General features: G+C 33.0%; 1 protein-coding gene across 1 annotated transcript; it reads left to right on the plus strand.

Moving 5' to 3' along the window:
• The first annotated feature begins 11590 nt into the window (after nt 1–11590).
• LOC107897397 (ABC transporter C family member 8) lies at nt 11591–17799 on the plus strand. Its single transcript, XM_016822850.2, has 12 exons — nt 11591–11878; nt 12144–14083; nt 14181–14501; nt 14597–14683; nt 14782–15393; nt 15544–15708; nt 15797–16091; nt 16175–16389; nt 16510–16815; nt 16899–16962; nt 17070–17309; nt 17467–17799. The coding sequence occupies exons 1-12, from the start codon at nt 11731–11733 to the stop codon at nt 17592–17594; spliced, it is 4521 nt and encodes a 1506-aa protein (XP_016678339.1). The 5' UTR covers nt 11591–11730; the 3' UTR covers nt 17595–17799.
• The last annotated feature ends 315 nt before the right edge of the window (nt 17800–18114 follow it).

Genomic DNA, 18114 nt, shown 5'->3' on the forward strand with positions numbered 1-18114 from the left:
ACTTCGAGAGAAATAAGGATAAACTACGACGAAAGAATGAGTGGTGACGTCTGGAATAGGGGTCATATTCATAAACATTTTGCATTATAACAGGTTCAATTAGGAGCATTTGACTCACTTCGATCATAGCATCCTAATCATTAGGCATGAACTCATACATATTATACAGGTTATGTCCTTCAAGGGACAATGAAGATTGATGTGCCTTAACCCCCTAAGCAGTAGGGTAACAGGCTAAAGTATACAGATTTGACCTTCAGGTGTTTACGCTGAAACGGATCCAAGATGATTTAACATCTCTGTATTGTCAGTGAACAAATCGAAGAAACAGATTTGGCATCTCCATATTCGACGGAGAGCAGATCGAAGACATAGTAGATCTAACCTTCGGATGTTTTCATATCGAAGTAGATCCAAGATGATTTGGCATCCTTGCATTGACAAGGAATAGATCGAAGATATAACAGATTTGGCTTTCACGTGTTTACACTGAAGCAAATCTAAGATGATTTGGCATCTCTGTACTGTCAGAGAACAAATCGAAGAAACAGATTTGACATCTCCATATTCGACGGAGATCAGATCGAAGACATAGCAGATCTGACCTTCATTAAAGCAGATCCAAGATGATTTGGCATCTCTGTATTAGACGGGGAGCAGATCGAAGACACAGCAAATCTGACCTTCATTGAAGCAGATCCAAGATGATTTGGCATCTCTGTATTAGACGGGAAGCAGATCGAAGACACAGCAGATCTAACCTTCATTGAAGCAGATCCAAGATGATTTGGCATCTCTGTATTAAACGGGGAGCAGATCGAAGACATAACAGATTGGACCTTCATTGAAGTAGATCCAAGATGATTTAGCATCTCTGTATTAGACGGGGAGCAGATTGAAGACATAGCAGATCTGACCTTCATGTGTTTACATCGAAGCAAACCTAAGATAGCAGATTTGGCATCTCTGTATTAGACGGGGAGAAAATTGGAGATAACAGATTTGGCATCTCTGTATTAGACGGGGAGCAGATTGAAGAAGCAGATTTGGCGTCTTTGTATTAGACGGGGAGCAAATCAAAGATAACAGATTTGGCGTCTCTGTATTAGATGGGGAGCAGATCAAAGATAGCAGATATCACCTTCTGAGTTGCAGTGAAGCAGATTGAAGCCGTCAAGAGGCCATTTAAAGAAGATCAAGGATCAAGAACTCAAAACTCGGCGAGCCCAGGCAAAATTGGTCCTTTTATAGTCTTTGCTCTATTCCTATTACATAGTAATGAGCAAAGAGGGGCAGCTATAGACACTCAATTTTGCCCGGGCCCAGAAATAAGTCCAAAAAAATAATAAACCCCAAAAAAAAACGAAGACCAAGTTCAGTCCAGAATTACAAATATAATTTGGCCCGATCGGAATGGCCCATTACTTGAAAAGATTTAAGGTCCATCTACAAGCTTGACTCATACGGAAATATAATCTTCAATGATATGCAATCTTAGATATGATACAATCTTAGATATGATTGCAATATTAGATATGATATGCAATCTTAGAAGATATGATTTTGTAATCTTAGAGATTTAATTTGTAGATACATTTTAATCTTAACCGTTGATGTAATTGATCTGTACCATTGGATTTGAGGAGGTTCAACTATAAATAGAGGCCTCTCCCTTCATTGTAAACACACTGAAGTTTTGGGAAACAATAAAAATTTTTGAGAGCTTTCACTTAAATTTCTCTCCCTCTTACGTTCTTATTTTCTACGGTTGGTTCTTATTTTATTCTTTGTTCATCTTCGTTTTTCAACCCTTTTTATTTTGATTTAATCCATGTTTCCCTGATTTTTTTATATATTTTAATTTTTTTAATAATTGTTTTTAGTATTACTCTTAGTAAATTATTTTTTAAAATTTTATTCAAATCATTATTTTAAAAAATATATATTTCATTTAATTGTCATATTTTATCCAAAATTTTTCTAAAATGAGGCAATGTTTTTCGTATTTACGAATTCAAGAAATAGTGCCCTAACATGCTGGGTTGCGATTTCCCGTTTGTCTAAATACCTAAAGTATCCTTCTAAATAGATATTGTAAATCACGAGATGATTTCAGATACGAGAGTTTAAAAATATCGTGTCCTATCATGCTGGATGTGATGTTTGTATTCTTTCGGAGCTAAGGAATCTCGATTTTTCAACTTAAATAATTCCGGTTTTAAAAAAGGGATCCTGTTTTTAAATCCTTTCAAATTTTTGACATTAAGACAGAAAACTATTCAATTTGGTACCAATTTTGGGCGTTGCGAGGGTGCTAATCCTTTCTCGTACGTAACCGACTCCCGAACCTGCTTTCTTAATTTTCGTAGACCAAAACGTTTTATAAGGTGATCCAATCACACCTAAAAAGGTTGGTGGCGACTCCCGTTTTCGTTTTTTAAAAGTCAATCCCCATTTTTCAAACATCCCTTTAAAAAATGGTTTCGACATGAAGTAGGCTGCTTCTCTGGCTCCCTTGTAGCAAAATTATGACGTTTGTGTAACACCCTACCCGTATCCGTCATCGGAACAGGGTACGAGGCATTATTTGAGCTTATCGAATCATTATTAATTAGGGGAAAAAATAAAACAAATTAAACATGTAATATTTAACAAATTCGTATAACATAGTAATTAACTTACCACTTCTCTATATTCAACATAATTATGCAAAGCATAATTATTCGAATTGATCATGAGCACTAATACCTATTCTTATCACATTGTTAGTCACATAATTCATATAAATATCAAGAAACATGTATGGGCTCAACTTTCATTAAATTTCTCATATGCATATACTTTTACACATCATTTATTCACATAACTTATAACAATCATATCTATGTATTTTAAATACGCTTTCATAACAATTTTTCTTGATTTCAAACTATCTCACATTGGAGCTTCACCCATCAAATCATTTGAAATACTATCTTTATACAAATAGTACACTTGAGTTGCACAATTCTATAATTATGAACGAACACATCTATAAAATATATTCCATGTTCATATATCGTAGTCTCATGTCTCTATATATCAAATATATAACCATCATTTTCTTATGTTTCAGATAAATAAATATAACCATACATAAGCATGCCATTCACTATTTCTTCCTGTCTATCACAATTTTAAATGACAAATTCATGTGAATGAGCTCAATAATAACCATGACAATACTTACCACATTCTTTCACACATATTCCACTTATAACATATTTTTTTTATATTTGGCTTGGCATTTACTAAGCAATATCGGATATTCATTTATTAGGCAATATCAAATATTCAAATTATTCTTTAAAATGTATAAGATTTAATTCAAACACGAATTTATACATTTTTCATTTCAACAAAGTTTAACATTTACCAAATATAATCGAGCATGTGATCAATTTATGCATTAGTCACTCACATATTTTCCTCCTCCTCCTCTCCATTCCACATCCTTAATGTATATAACACACTTGTAAGTAACATTATCTATAATTTTTACTATTTACTTATATGAATATTCAAGCTGTTCATCTGTGTCATAGTCACTAAATTATTTTTATCTTGAGCTACAGAACTCCAAATTAAGATCTACTAATTTTACATGAAACTAGACTCATGTATATTCTTACCATAAAATTTTCAGAATTTTTGGTTTAACCAATAAGTACAATTTATTCTTTAAATTCACCCTTGTTCTGCTGTCTGACAATTCCAACACTTCTTCAGTAAAAATTAATTATCTCCTCGTACGGGATTTGAATAATGTTCTCGTTTGTTTCAATTGAAAATATACTCATTCAAGATTCTAAAAATATAAATTTAAGCCACTAATTATTTTTATTCAATTTTTTATGATTTTCCAGATTTAGAACAGGGGAACCCAAAATTATTCTGACCTTATCTCATAAAATTTATTATATCTCATGATTTACAATTCCATTGCTTACATCGTTTCATCTATAAGAAACTATACCCAATAAGCTTTAATTTCATATTTTATTCATCCTCTAGTTCTATTTCTAAAATTTTTGGTACTTTTTCAAAGTTAGTCTACTGCTGCTATCCAAAACAGTTTTAATGCAAAATATTGATTTCTATTTTACCCCAAATTTTATAGTTCATACAATTCAGTCCTTTCTCAATTAGCCTCTCAATTGAGCTAATTTTTTCACAATTAATACTTTAGTCTATCATTTTAAACTACTTCAGAACCCATGGAAATCAAAACTTTAGCACTAGACCTTAATTCCAAACTCTTTCATAATTAGGTCCAAAAATCAATTTCCATCAATTTTACTTGATAAAATCATCATATATCAAATTAAAGATTCAATTCTATATTTATTCATCATATGCTTCCAGCACTCATCCATAGAAACTTTAAAAATTAGCCATGGAATCAAAAACTAATGACATATTAAGTTGGGCCCAATTGTAAAAGTCCAAAATCTTAGAAATTTCAAGGAGAAAGCAAGAATTAAACTTACATGAAGCTAGAGTATGAAAACCAACTTGAACCCGCTTCCATGGCTGTTTTTTAGCGGATGAAAATGAAGAGAAATGAAGAGAATTCTAGATATTCCAATTTGGTCCTATTTTTATTTAGCTAATTTTTGCAATTTTTCAATTTTGCCCTTATTTCACCCATTTCCTGATTTTTCTCAGCTATTGCCGCCCAAAATATCTTCTTTGGGCTTATTTGCACTTTGGGTCCTTCCTCATTTGACAATTAAGTTATTTAATCCTTCTAGCAACTTTTACACCTTTTTCAATTTAGTCATTTTTTTAATTAATCACCCAAACGTCAAAATTTTCTAATGAAATTTTAATACTACCTTATTGACATTTCATAAATATTTATAAAAATATTTATGGCTCAGTTTATAACACCGAGATCTCGATACTTTTTTTCTCAATTTCTTAACCAAATAAATCTTTATAAAACATAATTTATTATTTCAAAAATCTTTTAAAAGCTACATTTTGCTCATAAATATTAAATAATATAATCTATGAGTTCATTTTTCGGATTTGGTTCATTTTTTGGATTTGGTGGTCTCGAACCACTATTTCCGACATCGCTGAAATTTGGGATATTATAGTTGGTGAAAGACCCTATTACTGTGAGCAATCTGTATACTTGGAGGAACAAAATAATACGCAGTAGGGGTGCCGACAAGCAAACCCATAGAATCTAAACAATACTCATCTAGATGATCCATAATATATGCACATGTAAAGGAGAAAAAATCGACTTCGGCGGGAAAAAGTTGGGAGATTAAATTTGTAATATATAGCCCAAGTATGTGAGGTAGATTAAGTACGAGAGGTAGATTAAAGCATAAAACACCATGAAAATTTTGTGCAAACCAATATACTAAATTAAGCTTATATCTAGAATGCATACACCACAGGAAGAATAACTCTGTCTTGGTTAAAACAAATGATGAATCATTTCGGCCTGAATAATTGAAAACTAAAAACCGATGATATATCTTAAAACTGGTTCATGCACTGACAAATCCTTAGAGGTTTTAGGATTGTAATGATGATTCCTAGATTGAGTTAAAACAGAATAAGCATCATTAGCATCGAAAATACTTGGTATATCCAATAAAGCAATATGGTATGAATTAGTTTGAGCATCTTTAGGGTTAGCGAAACCCACAATAATGTTAAAATCTAAAATCAACATCCTAAGATCTCTACCAAGTAATCACAAACAGACAATATCCTGAGTTTCAACAGTTCGCAATGCATTAATATTAAAGCTAAATGTTGCATAGAACTCATAGACTAGTTCATAATACGCAATACATGAAATATCTGCAAATGGACTCCAACCAATAACATCAAAATTGTTCAATACAACATCACGTATATTAAGCATATCAAGAGCGTAAAGATCAATTTTCTTACAGACCGGGAGTGGCCGTTGTAACACCCCCAACCCGTATCCCTCACTGGAGTCGGGTTATGGAGTATTATCGGAGTTTACAGATCAAGCAGACAGAAATTTCAAACAATTCATATCATCAAAACAAGTCATCAAAGCATCATTTTAATCCAAATTATAAACATACCAAATCCAAATCAATTTGCCTAGTTCATGAGCACTTAAACATAAAATTAAATTCACATGCACCTATCTAAATTTAGTTCAATTTACCATGCCATAATATGGCTTCAAAAAAAACACATATTTATATGTATAAAACCAATCAAAATTATACTTATAACTTCATTGACAATCAAACCACAAAATAACTATTATTTAGACACCCTAGGTACATGCCAACACAAAGGATAAACATCACCACATTTGAGTTCGGTATCGTTGTTGAATGTTGAATCTATGATCAAAATTAAGTACCTAACTTGTGCACAGGAAACAAAACCATACGCTGAGTAAAACTCAATGGTATTTCTATAATTCGAATATTTAAAGACAAAATAATATAATAGGCACAATTAAATATTAAACACAATTGAATGTTTAAAATTTACATTTATTTATACAATAGCATTAACCATTCAATACTCAAATCATAAATACATCAATTTATACCATACTCAATTCTCATTATTTGCCATAAAATAGTTTCTCACAATATAATACACATTTCACTTAAATAATAATAATGTTCATACCATGTCCAATTCATGAATATACAATTCATGTGTCTCAATCCATATTTCAATTTACAGTCCCATTTTCATTTCACATATAATATCATCAAACATCAATCATAGTGTCATTTCATTTAATTACCCCTATTAACACGACTTGGACTCGGACGGATATACGGATCCAACCAAAATACACCAGTTTGGCATCCAGTGCCTTATCGGATAATTTGAAGTAATAATTTGACACACAGTGTCTCATCCATTAAAACAAAGTAAATTGGCACCCAGTGCCTCATCAAATTAATCCGAAGTAAAAAATTGACACCTAGTGTCTTATCGACTCGAGGTCAAAGAATCCTTGAACTCTTCTAATCCTATGGCATGCCATCTATATCCGACTCAGCCCAATATAGTTAATAGGGTTTAATTTCACTTTCAAATACAACCAATATTCATTTCAATTCAAATAACCAATATATTCAATCGATATATACCAATTCAATCAATATAAATTCAATAAATTCATCACATACTAAATCAATCTATTTCAACTGCAAAACACAATAATTTTCACCTCAACACTTACCATAAACATTAAATCAAAATACAACAATTAATAATTTGATTCAGATTATAGAAATATAAACTAGAAATTTCGAGCTATTCCTTTTCGACTTTATCTTTCCCCTTTTTAGTCGAGGATTCTAGTACGACATTAGCTACGGAATTAAAACAATTAAAATTCATTAATACAATACAATTCAATTTCACATTGAATATTTTCAATTTTTATTCAACATTTGTCTAAATTTCAATTTAGTCCCTAATCCGAGACTAACTTTATTTCTTCACAATTAATTCTATATTTTCATTCAATTTTCACTTTAAACTAGATTTAACTCTCTAATTTCACATAAATTCCTTAATTTCAATTTTTTTCTCAATTTAGTTCCTATTACACAAATTTTACTATTTGTTCTACAATTTAATCATTTTTCATTTCTAGCTTAAAAATCTATCAATTTAGTCCCTAGTACTAAAATTATTTAACATAGATAATACTTAAAAAACTCAATAATTTTTAGAATTTTGACATGGGTCGGGTAGTATTTAACACTGAAATTCTAAAAACATAAAAATTACAAGAAAAAGGGATTAAATTGACTAACCAATTGAATTTAGAACTTTTGAAGCCCTAAGGCCCTTCATCTGTTTCTTTTTCCTTTTTCTTTTTTTTTTCGTTTTGCTTTTCTGTATCGTTTCTACCTTTCTATTTCTTTTTCTTTCTTTATTTTGTTTGTTTTATTATTATTATAATATATATAATATATATACTTATATACTAAGTACACTTATTTTAATATAATATATATTAAATTCACGTATATATAATTTATGCCTGCCTCACCTAAACAACAATGACATAATTGATTATTTAGTCCCTTTTAGTTTTTCTTTAATCTATAATCCAACTTTTACTCTATATGCAATTTAGTCATTATACCTAATTATTTTTAATTTATGCAAATTCACCTAACCAAAATCTAATTAACTATACAACTAACTTCGTAAATATTTATTATAAATATTTATGAATCTAATTTACGGGAATAGAGTCCTGAGAATGCAACTTTTTTTAATTTGGATGCAAGTTTTTTTAATTTGGTCTTTTTTAATTAATTAACTAGCGAAACGTTAAAATTTTTCAACGAAACTTTAATACCGCCTTAATGACACTCCGTAAATATTTATAAAAATATTTACAGCGGAGTTTATAAAAACAAGGTCCCGATACCTCATTTTCTAAAACTACTTGAATTTAATAAATCACTTATATAACATAAATTATCAAATCAAAAACCTTTTTTAAAAAATCACATTTGACTCCTAAATATTAAATAATAATATTTACGACTTACTCGTTGAATTTGGTGGCCTCAAAACTATTGTTTCCGACACCACTAAAAAACGGGCTGTTACAGCCATTTTCAAATGTCATCGTATCTTGCACGATGCTCTATAGTTGCAAATTTCAGGGACCCTCGAAGTCGTACTTCTATCGGTACAGTGTAGGTACAGCCTCGCTTATTACGTTGACCGTCTCAGGGTGGTTGAACATTTTTTTCAGGCGAGCCAAGTGGTGGGCTCGAATTTTCAGCAACTTTAGTACTACTATGTGGAGATGATCTAGTTCATGTAAATGATGGTCAAATTTAATTATGATTTTATCCTTTTTAATGTAAAAAAAATTACAATTACACTATAATTTAGGAGGAAAATGTAGCAACCAGGATGACAGAAAATCCAAATGGCGAATCCCAATTCGACGGATCTATTTTAGTAGGATAGAGCAGATATTAATTTTTTAGGAAATGAGCATTCAAACCCGAAACCGGTGAATTCCAATTTAATCAAGTTTACAATTCATATATTAATATGTGATTTGGTTAAAGTGCAATAATATAAGAAAAATACTTATTTATTATATTAAAAAAATGAAATGTAAAAAAATAATTAATATAATTTTAAATTAAAAATTAAGTAAAAAAATCTTATGAAACATTTTTTTAAAATAATTTTTTATTAAAAATAAATTATAGAAGTAATTTAATATTACCAATTGAATTACTGATATACTTAAAATGTACATTAAAAAATAATACTTTTACCAAACCAAATATAATATAAATATAAATTTTCTCATTATTTAATAAAAGTCAATTTCGGGGCTGACAAAGAAGATATTCTTTATAAATAGTAGGTTTTGAGTCAGTGTCTTGAGGAAAAAACATCCTAAATTATTACCAAAATACCCATGTATATCATCATTATTTTACCTAGGGTTTATTTCTTTCAACTTTTGTGGGCTCTCGTTATCAGTGTTAGTAAACATCTTTGTATCCCTACTGCTATTCCTATTTCTATTCTTATTCCTATTGTAACTTGGGGAAGGTTTACTTTATTTATTTATAAACCTTTAAATATTTTGTTATTTTATTCATTAATATGGTTCATGTGCATGCATCAAATATTAACTTTTTTTTTATTATAAAAGAATAGGTGGAAGTGAGGCTTTTTTACTTAATAAAAAAATAAAATTAATAACTGAAATAATATGCTCATAAAATTATTTACCAAAATGATATAGTTTTACTGGTACCACCTCTCAAATTGGCGACACTGAACTTAAATGTAATGATATAAAGAATTCAAGTACCTGATATGCAATTTTTCTATTTTGAGTGGATTTTGGAAAAAAAGTGAAAGGGTGCCTCTGACAATGTGGCAGCACCAAACTTTAAATGTGGCTAATTGTCTTGTAAGCTCTTATTATTTATTATTTTCTTTTTATTCCCCTTCAACTCACTATATTATGTATAAACAAGCCTTTAAATTATGATTTTTACTCATAAAATCCTTTTATTTTAATATTGAAGTAAAAGGGATTTTAACTACAAAAATAGGTTAATGATTTGCTTAAACACAATATAATGAGTTGAAGGAGAATAAAAATAAAATAATAAGGAGAGCTTACAAAGAGATTAACCACATTTAATGTTTAGTGCCGTCACACTGTCCAGTGACACCCTTTTATTTTCTTTCAGCAGCCACTCAAAATAGAAAATTTGCATATCAAGTCCTTAAATACTTTAGATCATTATATTTCAATCAAGTGCTGTCAATTTAACAGGCAGCACCAGTAAAACCATACCATTTTGATAAATAATTTAATGTGCATACTATTTTGGTTATTTTATTATTTTTTTGTCTTATTTAAATAAAAAAAAGCCTAAAAGTGAAGATGTACAAAGTTTTCATAATTCATCGTAAACAAACTTATTTGTGTATATATATATATAGAGAAAAAGCAAGATTCCAACCTAAATCTCAAAGAGAGAAGAAAACAAACATCAATTAATTGCGAAGGTACAATCATTTTTCTTAATGTCTTTTACTTTGTGTCATTTCATGCAATAAATTTGTGCTTTTGAAACTAGGATTTGTTAATGATTTGTTTTCATTAAATTATTATTGTAATCTGGGCATACTATAAAATTCAAAGAGATATGCAACCTTTTCAATTGGAATTACGTGTTCGATATGAATCGGCTGTGAATATGACGACAGAGATACGACCCCACTCTTAGCAAAGACTAATGAAAAGCAGTTTTATATGTTGTCCTCTCGATAGTCTGTCTCATCAACTTCATGTTTAACTCGATTATTTAATGTGGATTGATTTCAACCAAGAAAATATTTCTTTTCAGTAATTTGCCTGCATAGTTTTTTTTCTTTTTTTTTTTGAAAAGTGTTCACATTTATTGTCGTTATTCCTATTCGATGAGCAAAAAAAAAAAATGGGTTGTAAAAATTCACTCTTCTTTCCATGGTTTAACTCCAATTATATATCTTCTTTTTCTCTTTGAGGTGATGTTTTGATTCTTCAAGTATTTGTTTAGCTTTAGAGTTCCAGTTCTGTTAACCTAAACCGGTCTTGGTTTTCATGGCTTCAACACCGAAAATGAACCTTTTTTATCATTTGGAATCAAAATGTTTGGCTGTTGTACGTAGAGAGATGTATTATAGTATTCACACTTCTTTAATTTCCTACCATTACTATTTCACCTAAATTTGGCTGCTAATAGGTGACGAATATTGCAGCTGTGTATAAAATATTGAGCAGACAAAGATTTATATAGTAGTATTTTTATTCATTGACCGTCTTAATTGCCAATTGGTTTATGCAAGACATGTGATGTACAATTGACTGATGGATACACTGAATTTATGAAATTATGAAGAAAAAACAAATTTGTGGACGAAAATCTGATATCGGAAGGGAAATAATTATGTATTTCAAATATCATATGAATGTAAATATTCTTTTATTATCTCCTTATAGCCGTGTCTGTACAAATTGTGTAGTGTACATGTGGAAGCAGTCTACTAAACGAAAGCGGCCAAAAAACCAATCAACGAACACCAAAATAAGAGGCAATAAATCGGTGGAGCGTGGGAGTTTCTTTGATGGCATCTTGTATGGAATAGCTGAAGTGAATGAGAGAAGCGTTTGTTTCACTTTATCCACTCAAGTGTTTTTGGCAAAACTCATTCAACTCTGAACTATTGTACAATGTGATTTGCCGAAAGCTTCACATTGAATCTTCAACTATTCCGACTATGGCTTCCTTCAGGACCTTACTTGGTACACCCTTATTTGCTCGTTTTCGTTCACCTGTTTGATTAATACTTTTTCATCTCGCATGAATATATATCGCGTTTTATGTGATTTTGATTAAGATGTTCTTAAAACCATCAGTGATTATTGAAAAGACAAGTGTAAGGCAACGTAATGGACCACTCGAATCCTTTTGTAATGCACACAATATGTTTGTAATCTATATCAGTGTCTTCCTGCTGGACTGACTTTTGTTATTATGCTAATTCTAAATCTTGTGATGGATATGCAGGGGGGTTCACTTTAATTTGTGAAGGGAAACTTGATTTTGGTTCTTTTTGCATTCAACGAACCATCATAGATGTCATAAACCTGGTGTTCCTCTTTGTTTTCTATCTACTTTTGTTTGTATGTTCGGTAAGAAAACTGCAACGTAGTGTTGTTAACAAAAGGGATAGGATCTCCATTGTTGTTTCCATCTGTTGTACTCTTATTAGTATATTGTATCTTAGTGTTGGTTTATGGAATCTAATAGCAAGAATTGGTGAATTTAATGGCTTGATCTGGTTGATTGAGCTTGTTAGAGGATTAATTTGGATTTCGTTATCAGTTTCATTGCTTGTTCATACATCACAACCAGTGAAAATTTTCATCTCCGCGTGGTGGGTGTCGTTCGCATTATTGGTTTCGGTTCTTCATATTGAAATTTTATTTAGAACACACCGGATTGAAATATTCGACGTTCTTCCATGGCCTGTGAACATCTTGATGCTGTTTTGTGCTTTTAGAAACTTCATTGATTTGACTAAGGAACATGAGAGTCTTTCAGAACCTCTATTAGAGGAAAAGGAAGAAAAATACCAGATAGAAGTTTGTGAGGCCAATTTCTTTAGCAAACTGTCATTTTCTTGGATTAATCCTTTGCTTTCCAGGGGTTATTTGAGACCCTTAGCTCTTGAAGACATCCCTTCTATTAGTGCAGAAGATGAATCCAGTTTGGCATACCAAAAGTTTGCTTATGTATGGGAGACACTAATAAGGGAGAAAAGCTCAATTGATAGGCGAAACTTGGTTCTTCGGGCCATAACAAAAGTGTACTTTAAGGAAAATATAATTATAGCAGTTTGTGCAATTCTTAGGACGATTTCTGTTGTAGCACTTCCATTATTGCTCTATGCTTTTGTAAATTATTCGAACCAGGAAGAGGAAAACCTGCAAAAGGGTCTTGTTTTACTAGGATTCCTTATTGTTTCGAAGGTTGTCGAGTCATTGTCGCAGAGGTATTGGTATTATGCTTCGAGGAGGTCTGGAATGAGGATGCGATCGGCATTAATGGTGGCAGTCTATCAGAAGCAGCTGAAGCTTTCGAGTTTGGGAAGGCGGAGACATTCGACTGGGGAAATTGTGAATTACATAGCAGTAGATGCCTATAGAATGGGGGAGTTTCCATGGTGGTTTCATTCAACTTGGAGTCTTGTGTTGCAGCTTTTCATGTCTATGGGAGTGCTTTTCTCAGTTGTTGGTCTCGGTGCTATACCCGGTATAGTCCCTCTTGTCATATGTGGATTCCTTAATATGCCATTTGCGAAGATCATACAAAAATGCCAATCTGAAGTCATGATCTCACAAGATGAGAGATTGAGAGCCATTTCTGAGATCTTAAACAGCATGAAGATCATCAAGTTGCAGTCCTGGGAGGATAAATTCAAGAGCTTGATCGAGTCCTTACGTGGCAAGGAGTTCAAATGGCTTTCTAAACAGCAGTTTTTGAGGCCTTATGGTACTGTCTTGTATTGGATCGCTCCAACTATTGTTTCTTCAGTTGTCTTCTTGGGATGTGCTCTATTTGGGAGTGCCCCATTGAATGCTGGAACCATTTTTACAGTTCTTGCAACTCTAAGAAGCATGGCAGAACCTGTTAGAATGTTACCCGAGGCACTTTCGATTCTTATACAAGTCAAAGTTTCTTTTGACAGAATCAACACTTTTCTTCTTGATGACGAACTCAGGAATGATGAAGTAAGGAGATTTCCCCTGCAGAATTCTGATAAAAGTGTGACAGTAGAAGCAGGAAATTTCAGTTGGGTTCCTGAAATTGCAATTCCAACACTTAGAAATGTGGATTTGGAAATAAAAAGAGGGCAGAAGATAGCTGTTTGTGGACCGGTAGGGGCTGGAAAATCCTCAATCTTGTATGCAATGCTGGGAGAGATACCGAAACTTTCAGGAACGGTGAGTTGCAAAACAAGTATTCCTACATGCACACGCATTAAGCATTATGTCTTCTTGTCACTGATTATAGTTCTTTTTCCCTTAATGCTTGTTTTAGGTTAGCGTGTTTGGATCCATTGCCTATGTTTCTCAAGTTTCATGGATCCAGAGTGGGACAATTCGTGACAACATACTCTATGGAAAGCCGATGGATGCAGACAAATATGACAAGGCCATTAACGCTTGTGCTCTGGATAAAGATATCAATAGTTTTGATCATGGTGATCTCACGGAAATAGGTCAAAGAGGGATTAACATGAGTGGAGGGCAGAAGCAAAGGATTCAACTCGCTCGAGCGATCTATAATGATGCCGACATCTATCTTCTTGATGACCCTTTCAGTGCTGTTGATGCACTTACAGCTTCTATTTTGTTCAATGTGAGAAAGCCCCATTTCAGTATAGAACTCTGGTGTATAATACTATTATTTATTTTCTTTGCAGTATGATAAAAGTTAGCTTTTTATGATTGCAGGATTGTGTTATGACTGCTCTAGCGAAGAAAACTGTTGTCCTGGTAACTCATCAAGTGGAGTTTCTCTCAGAAGTTGATAGAATTTTGGTAAACACCAAGTTCGAATTTATGTTCATAATTTATTTATCCATCCATGTGTTTTTCTGGTTCGTCAGAAGGATAATTTCTCCCCTTTTTTTCCTTAGGTTATGGATGGTGGACAAATTACTCAATCAGGAAGCTATGAAAAGCTACTGATGGCTGGGACAGCATTTGAGCAGCTTGTGAATGCTCATAGAGATTCCATAACAGCATTAGGTTCTTTGAATGGTCAAGGTGAAGGAGAATCAAGAGGGATAGCTCCCTTGATGTTTAACGGATGTTCTCCAACTAAACAGAACAGTGAAGGGGAGATCTCGGTGAAGGGTCCGCCTGGAATACAATTAACACAAGATGAAGAAGTGGAGATCGGCGATGTTGGATGGAAGCCATTCATGGATTATGTTTCTATCTCAAAAGGATCCGTTTATCTTTCTTTAAGCATTTTAACTCAGCTTACCTTTGTTGTTCTTCAGGCCACTTCGACCTATTGGCTGGCATTTTCCATTCAAATTCCTAACATGACCAACAGCATGTTGATAGGAGTTTACACCGGAGTTGCCACCCTTAGTGCAGTTTTTGTGTTTTTTAGATCCCATTATGCTGCTCATCTAGGATTAAAAGCTTCTAAAGCCTTCCACTCTGGTCTCACCAATGCCATTTTCAAAGCTCCAATGCTTTTTTTCGATTCTACTCCTGTTGGCAGGATTCTAACCCGAGTAAGATCAAATTTACCAATAAGCAAGGAGTTCTTTTTTTTATCTTTTTTTTTTTTGCTTGGCAATGAGCTAGGAGTTAATGTAATGTTTCACGTACCGTTTGAGTCTTTTCCCAAGATACTAAAACATGTTTTATTTAAACTCTTGCAGGCTTCATCAGATATGAGTATTCTTGATTTCGACATTCCATTTGCCTTTGTGTTTGTGGCAGCCGGTGTAACTGAAGTCTTAACAACAGTCGGAATCATGGCCTTTATTACATGGCAAGTTCTCATTGTCGCGATTCTTGCTATGGTAGCAGTAAAGTACATTCAGGTGGATGCATTTTCTTTTCACTTGATTTGCTCAAATCTCATTTGCAACCAAGTTGAAAGGGCTAATATCTTTGGTCATCATACTGCAGGGATATTATATGTCCTCTGCAAGGGAGCTCATAAGAATTAATGGAACGACTAAAGCTCCCGTTATGAATTATGCAGCCGAGACATCACTTGGAGTGGTCACCATAAGAGCTTTTAACATGGTGGATAGGTTCTTTAGAAATAACCTGAAGCTTGTTGACACAGATGCCACACTTTTCTTTCTTTCTAATGCAGCCATGGAATGGCTAGTTCTACGGATTGAAACACTTCAAAACCTTACTCTATTCACTGCTGCATTTTTCCTGCTTCTGCTTCCCAAAAACCAAGTCACACCCGGTATATTATAATTTGTACTGAACAATCTTCTTGACATGTAGAGAATGTTCAAGTCCATTAATCTCGAAAATTTCTAACTGCAGGGCTTGTTGGGCTCTCTCTTTCCTACGCTTTATCACTGACCGGTACGCAAATTTTTGCATCCCGTTGGTACTGCAGCTTATGGAACTATATGATTTCGGTTGAAAGGATAAAACAATTCATGCACATACCTGAAGAACCTCCAGCGATTATAGAAGACAACAGGCCCCCATCTTCATGGCCTTCTAAGGGTAGGATTGAATTGCAAGAACTGAAGGTAAATTAAGGAATCTAAACTGGAAAATGGTTTGAAGGGTGCTGAAAGTGTGATGAACTTGTTGTCTTTGAACCAAATCTATGTCTTAATTCATGTTATTTGATTCAATGCTTTGTTTAGATAAGATATCGCTCGAATGCTCCTTCAGTTCTCAAAGGAATCACTTGCACTTTCCAAGAAGGGAACAGAGTAGGAGTTGTTGGACGGACCGGAAGTGGAAAAACTACGCTCATAAGCGCCTTGTTTCGCCTAGTAGAGCCTGCAAGTGGGAAAATTCTTATAGATGGACTTGATATATGCTCTATGGGACTGAAAGATTTGAGAATGAAGCTTAGCATCATTCCTCAAGAGCCAACTCTATTTAGAGGCAGCATTCGAACTAACTTAGACCCCCTAGGCCTCTATTCAGATGATGAAATATGGAAGGTGAACCAACTAATCATGAATATTAACATAAAAAAATTTCCAAAAATGAGCTTTTGGAACTTACCCTTGTATTCCCGTGGCAGGCTTTGGAGAAGTGTCAACTTAAAACAACAATCAGTGCGCTGCCAAACAAGCTAGATTCATCTGGTGAGTTGAATTTTAGTGACTATGTACTAAATTCCTTGTGATAGACTATCTTTTCTCGGCTAACTGGATCAAACATGGTTGTTCTGCCAATGTTGTTGGATTGACAGTGAGTGATGAAGGTGAGAATTGGAGTGTGGGGCAGCGACAACTCTTTTGCCTTGGAAGAGTTCTCTTGAAACGGAACCGAATCCTAGTGCTGGATGAAGCCACTGCTTCCATAGACTCTGCAACCGATGCCATTTTGCAAAGAATTATCAGAGAAGAGTTCTCAAATTGCACCGTCATAACAGTGGCTCATAGAGTTCTAACTGTTATAGACAGTGACATGGTCATGGTCCTCTCCTATGGTAAAGCTCTTCTTTCCTAATACTAATATCAATCAAATTATCCAAGTTATAATCACATTACTGCAGCATGCATTTCAGATCCCTGCAACTCTTTCTCATATTACGAGACTGCAACCAATAAAATATATCCAATGTTGATTGATTATTATATGTGCAGGTAAATTGCTGGAATATGATGAGCCTTCAAACCTTTTGGCAACAAACTCTTCCTTTTCTAAGCTAGTAGCTGAATATTGGTCAAGTTGCAGGAGAAATTCATATCAAAATTTTAGCAGTTATCAATGACTAGAACAAATATTGGCATGAAAATGAGATCAAACATTTAGTGTTATTATCTTGAATAGAAAGTTTCCGAAGACTTCCAAATTCCAAGAGTTGTTCTTATTGATCTATGGGAAGGTAGAGAATGAATGATAATTTGTAGGGATTCAAGCTCTTTTTACCCATTATTTCCGTATGAATAAAGGAAAACTATAATAAGTTTCTCATATATACTCGTATATATTAATCATTTTATACAATGATGGAGAAATGTTTTTAAACTCGTAAATAGGTCAAAGTTCTATGATTTTACCGATCCCATTTATAAAATCTAAAACACTCATTTCTGAGTAATTATCGTAATGCACTTCGAGCAAACTACTAGCTCAATTTCCATATCCTTTTTAACAAACATTATTTCCCAAATCAATGAATTTAGTTGTGAAGAGAATATATAATTGCAAACAGTGCTTAGAGTAGTGCCACGAGCAATGTTACTGGGTGTAGAACTGTGATATAACAAAGATTAACACAGGCATGTTTA

This window comes from Gossypium hirsutum, chromosome A10, assembly GCF_007990345.1.
Source record: "Gossypium hirsutum isolate 1008001.06 chromosome A10, Gossypium_hirsutum_v2.1, whole genome shotgun sequence".
Taxonomy (NCBI): Eukaryota; Viridiplantae; Streptophyta; class Magnoliopsida; order Malvales; family Malvaceae; genus Gossypium; species Gossypium hirsutum.

What these genes read in the sequence shown, in the direction of transcription:
- LOC107897397 (XM_016822850.2), top strand. Translation starts at nt 11,731, where the DNA reads ATGAGAGAAGCGTTTGTTTCACTTTATCCACTCAAGTGTTTTTGGCAA. An exon ending in CAAAAACCAAGTCACACCCG is followed by an intron (nt 16,092 to 16,174) that starts GTATATTATAAT and finishes TTCTAACTGCAG; the next exon opens with GGCTTGTTGGGCTCTCTCTT. An exon ending in GGTCATGGTCCTCTCCTATG is followed by an intron (nt 17,310 to 17,466) that starts GTAAAGCTCTTC and finishes TTATATGTGCAG; the next exon opens with GTAAATTGCTGGAATATGAT.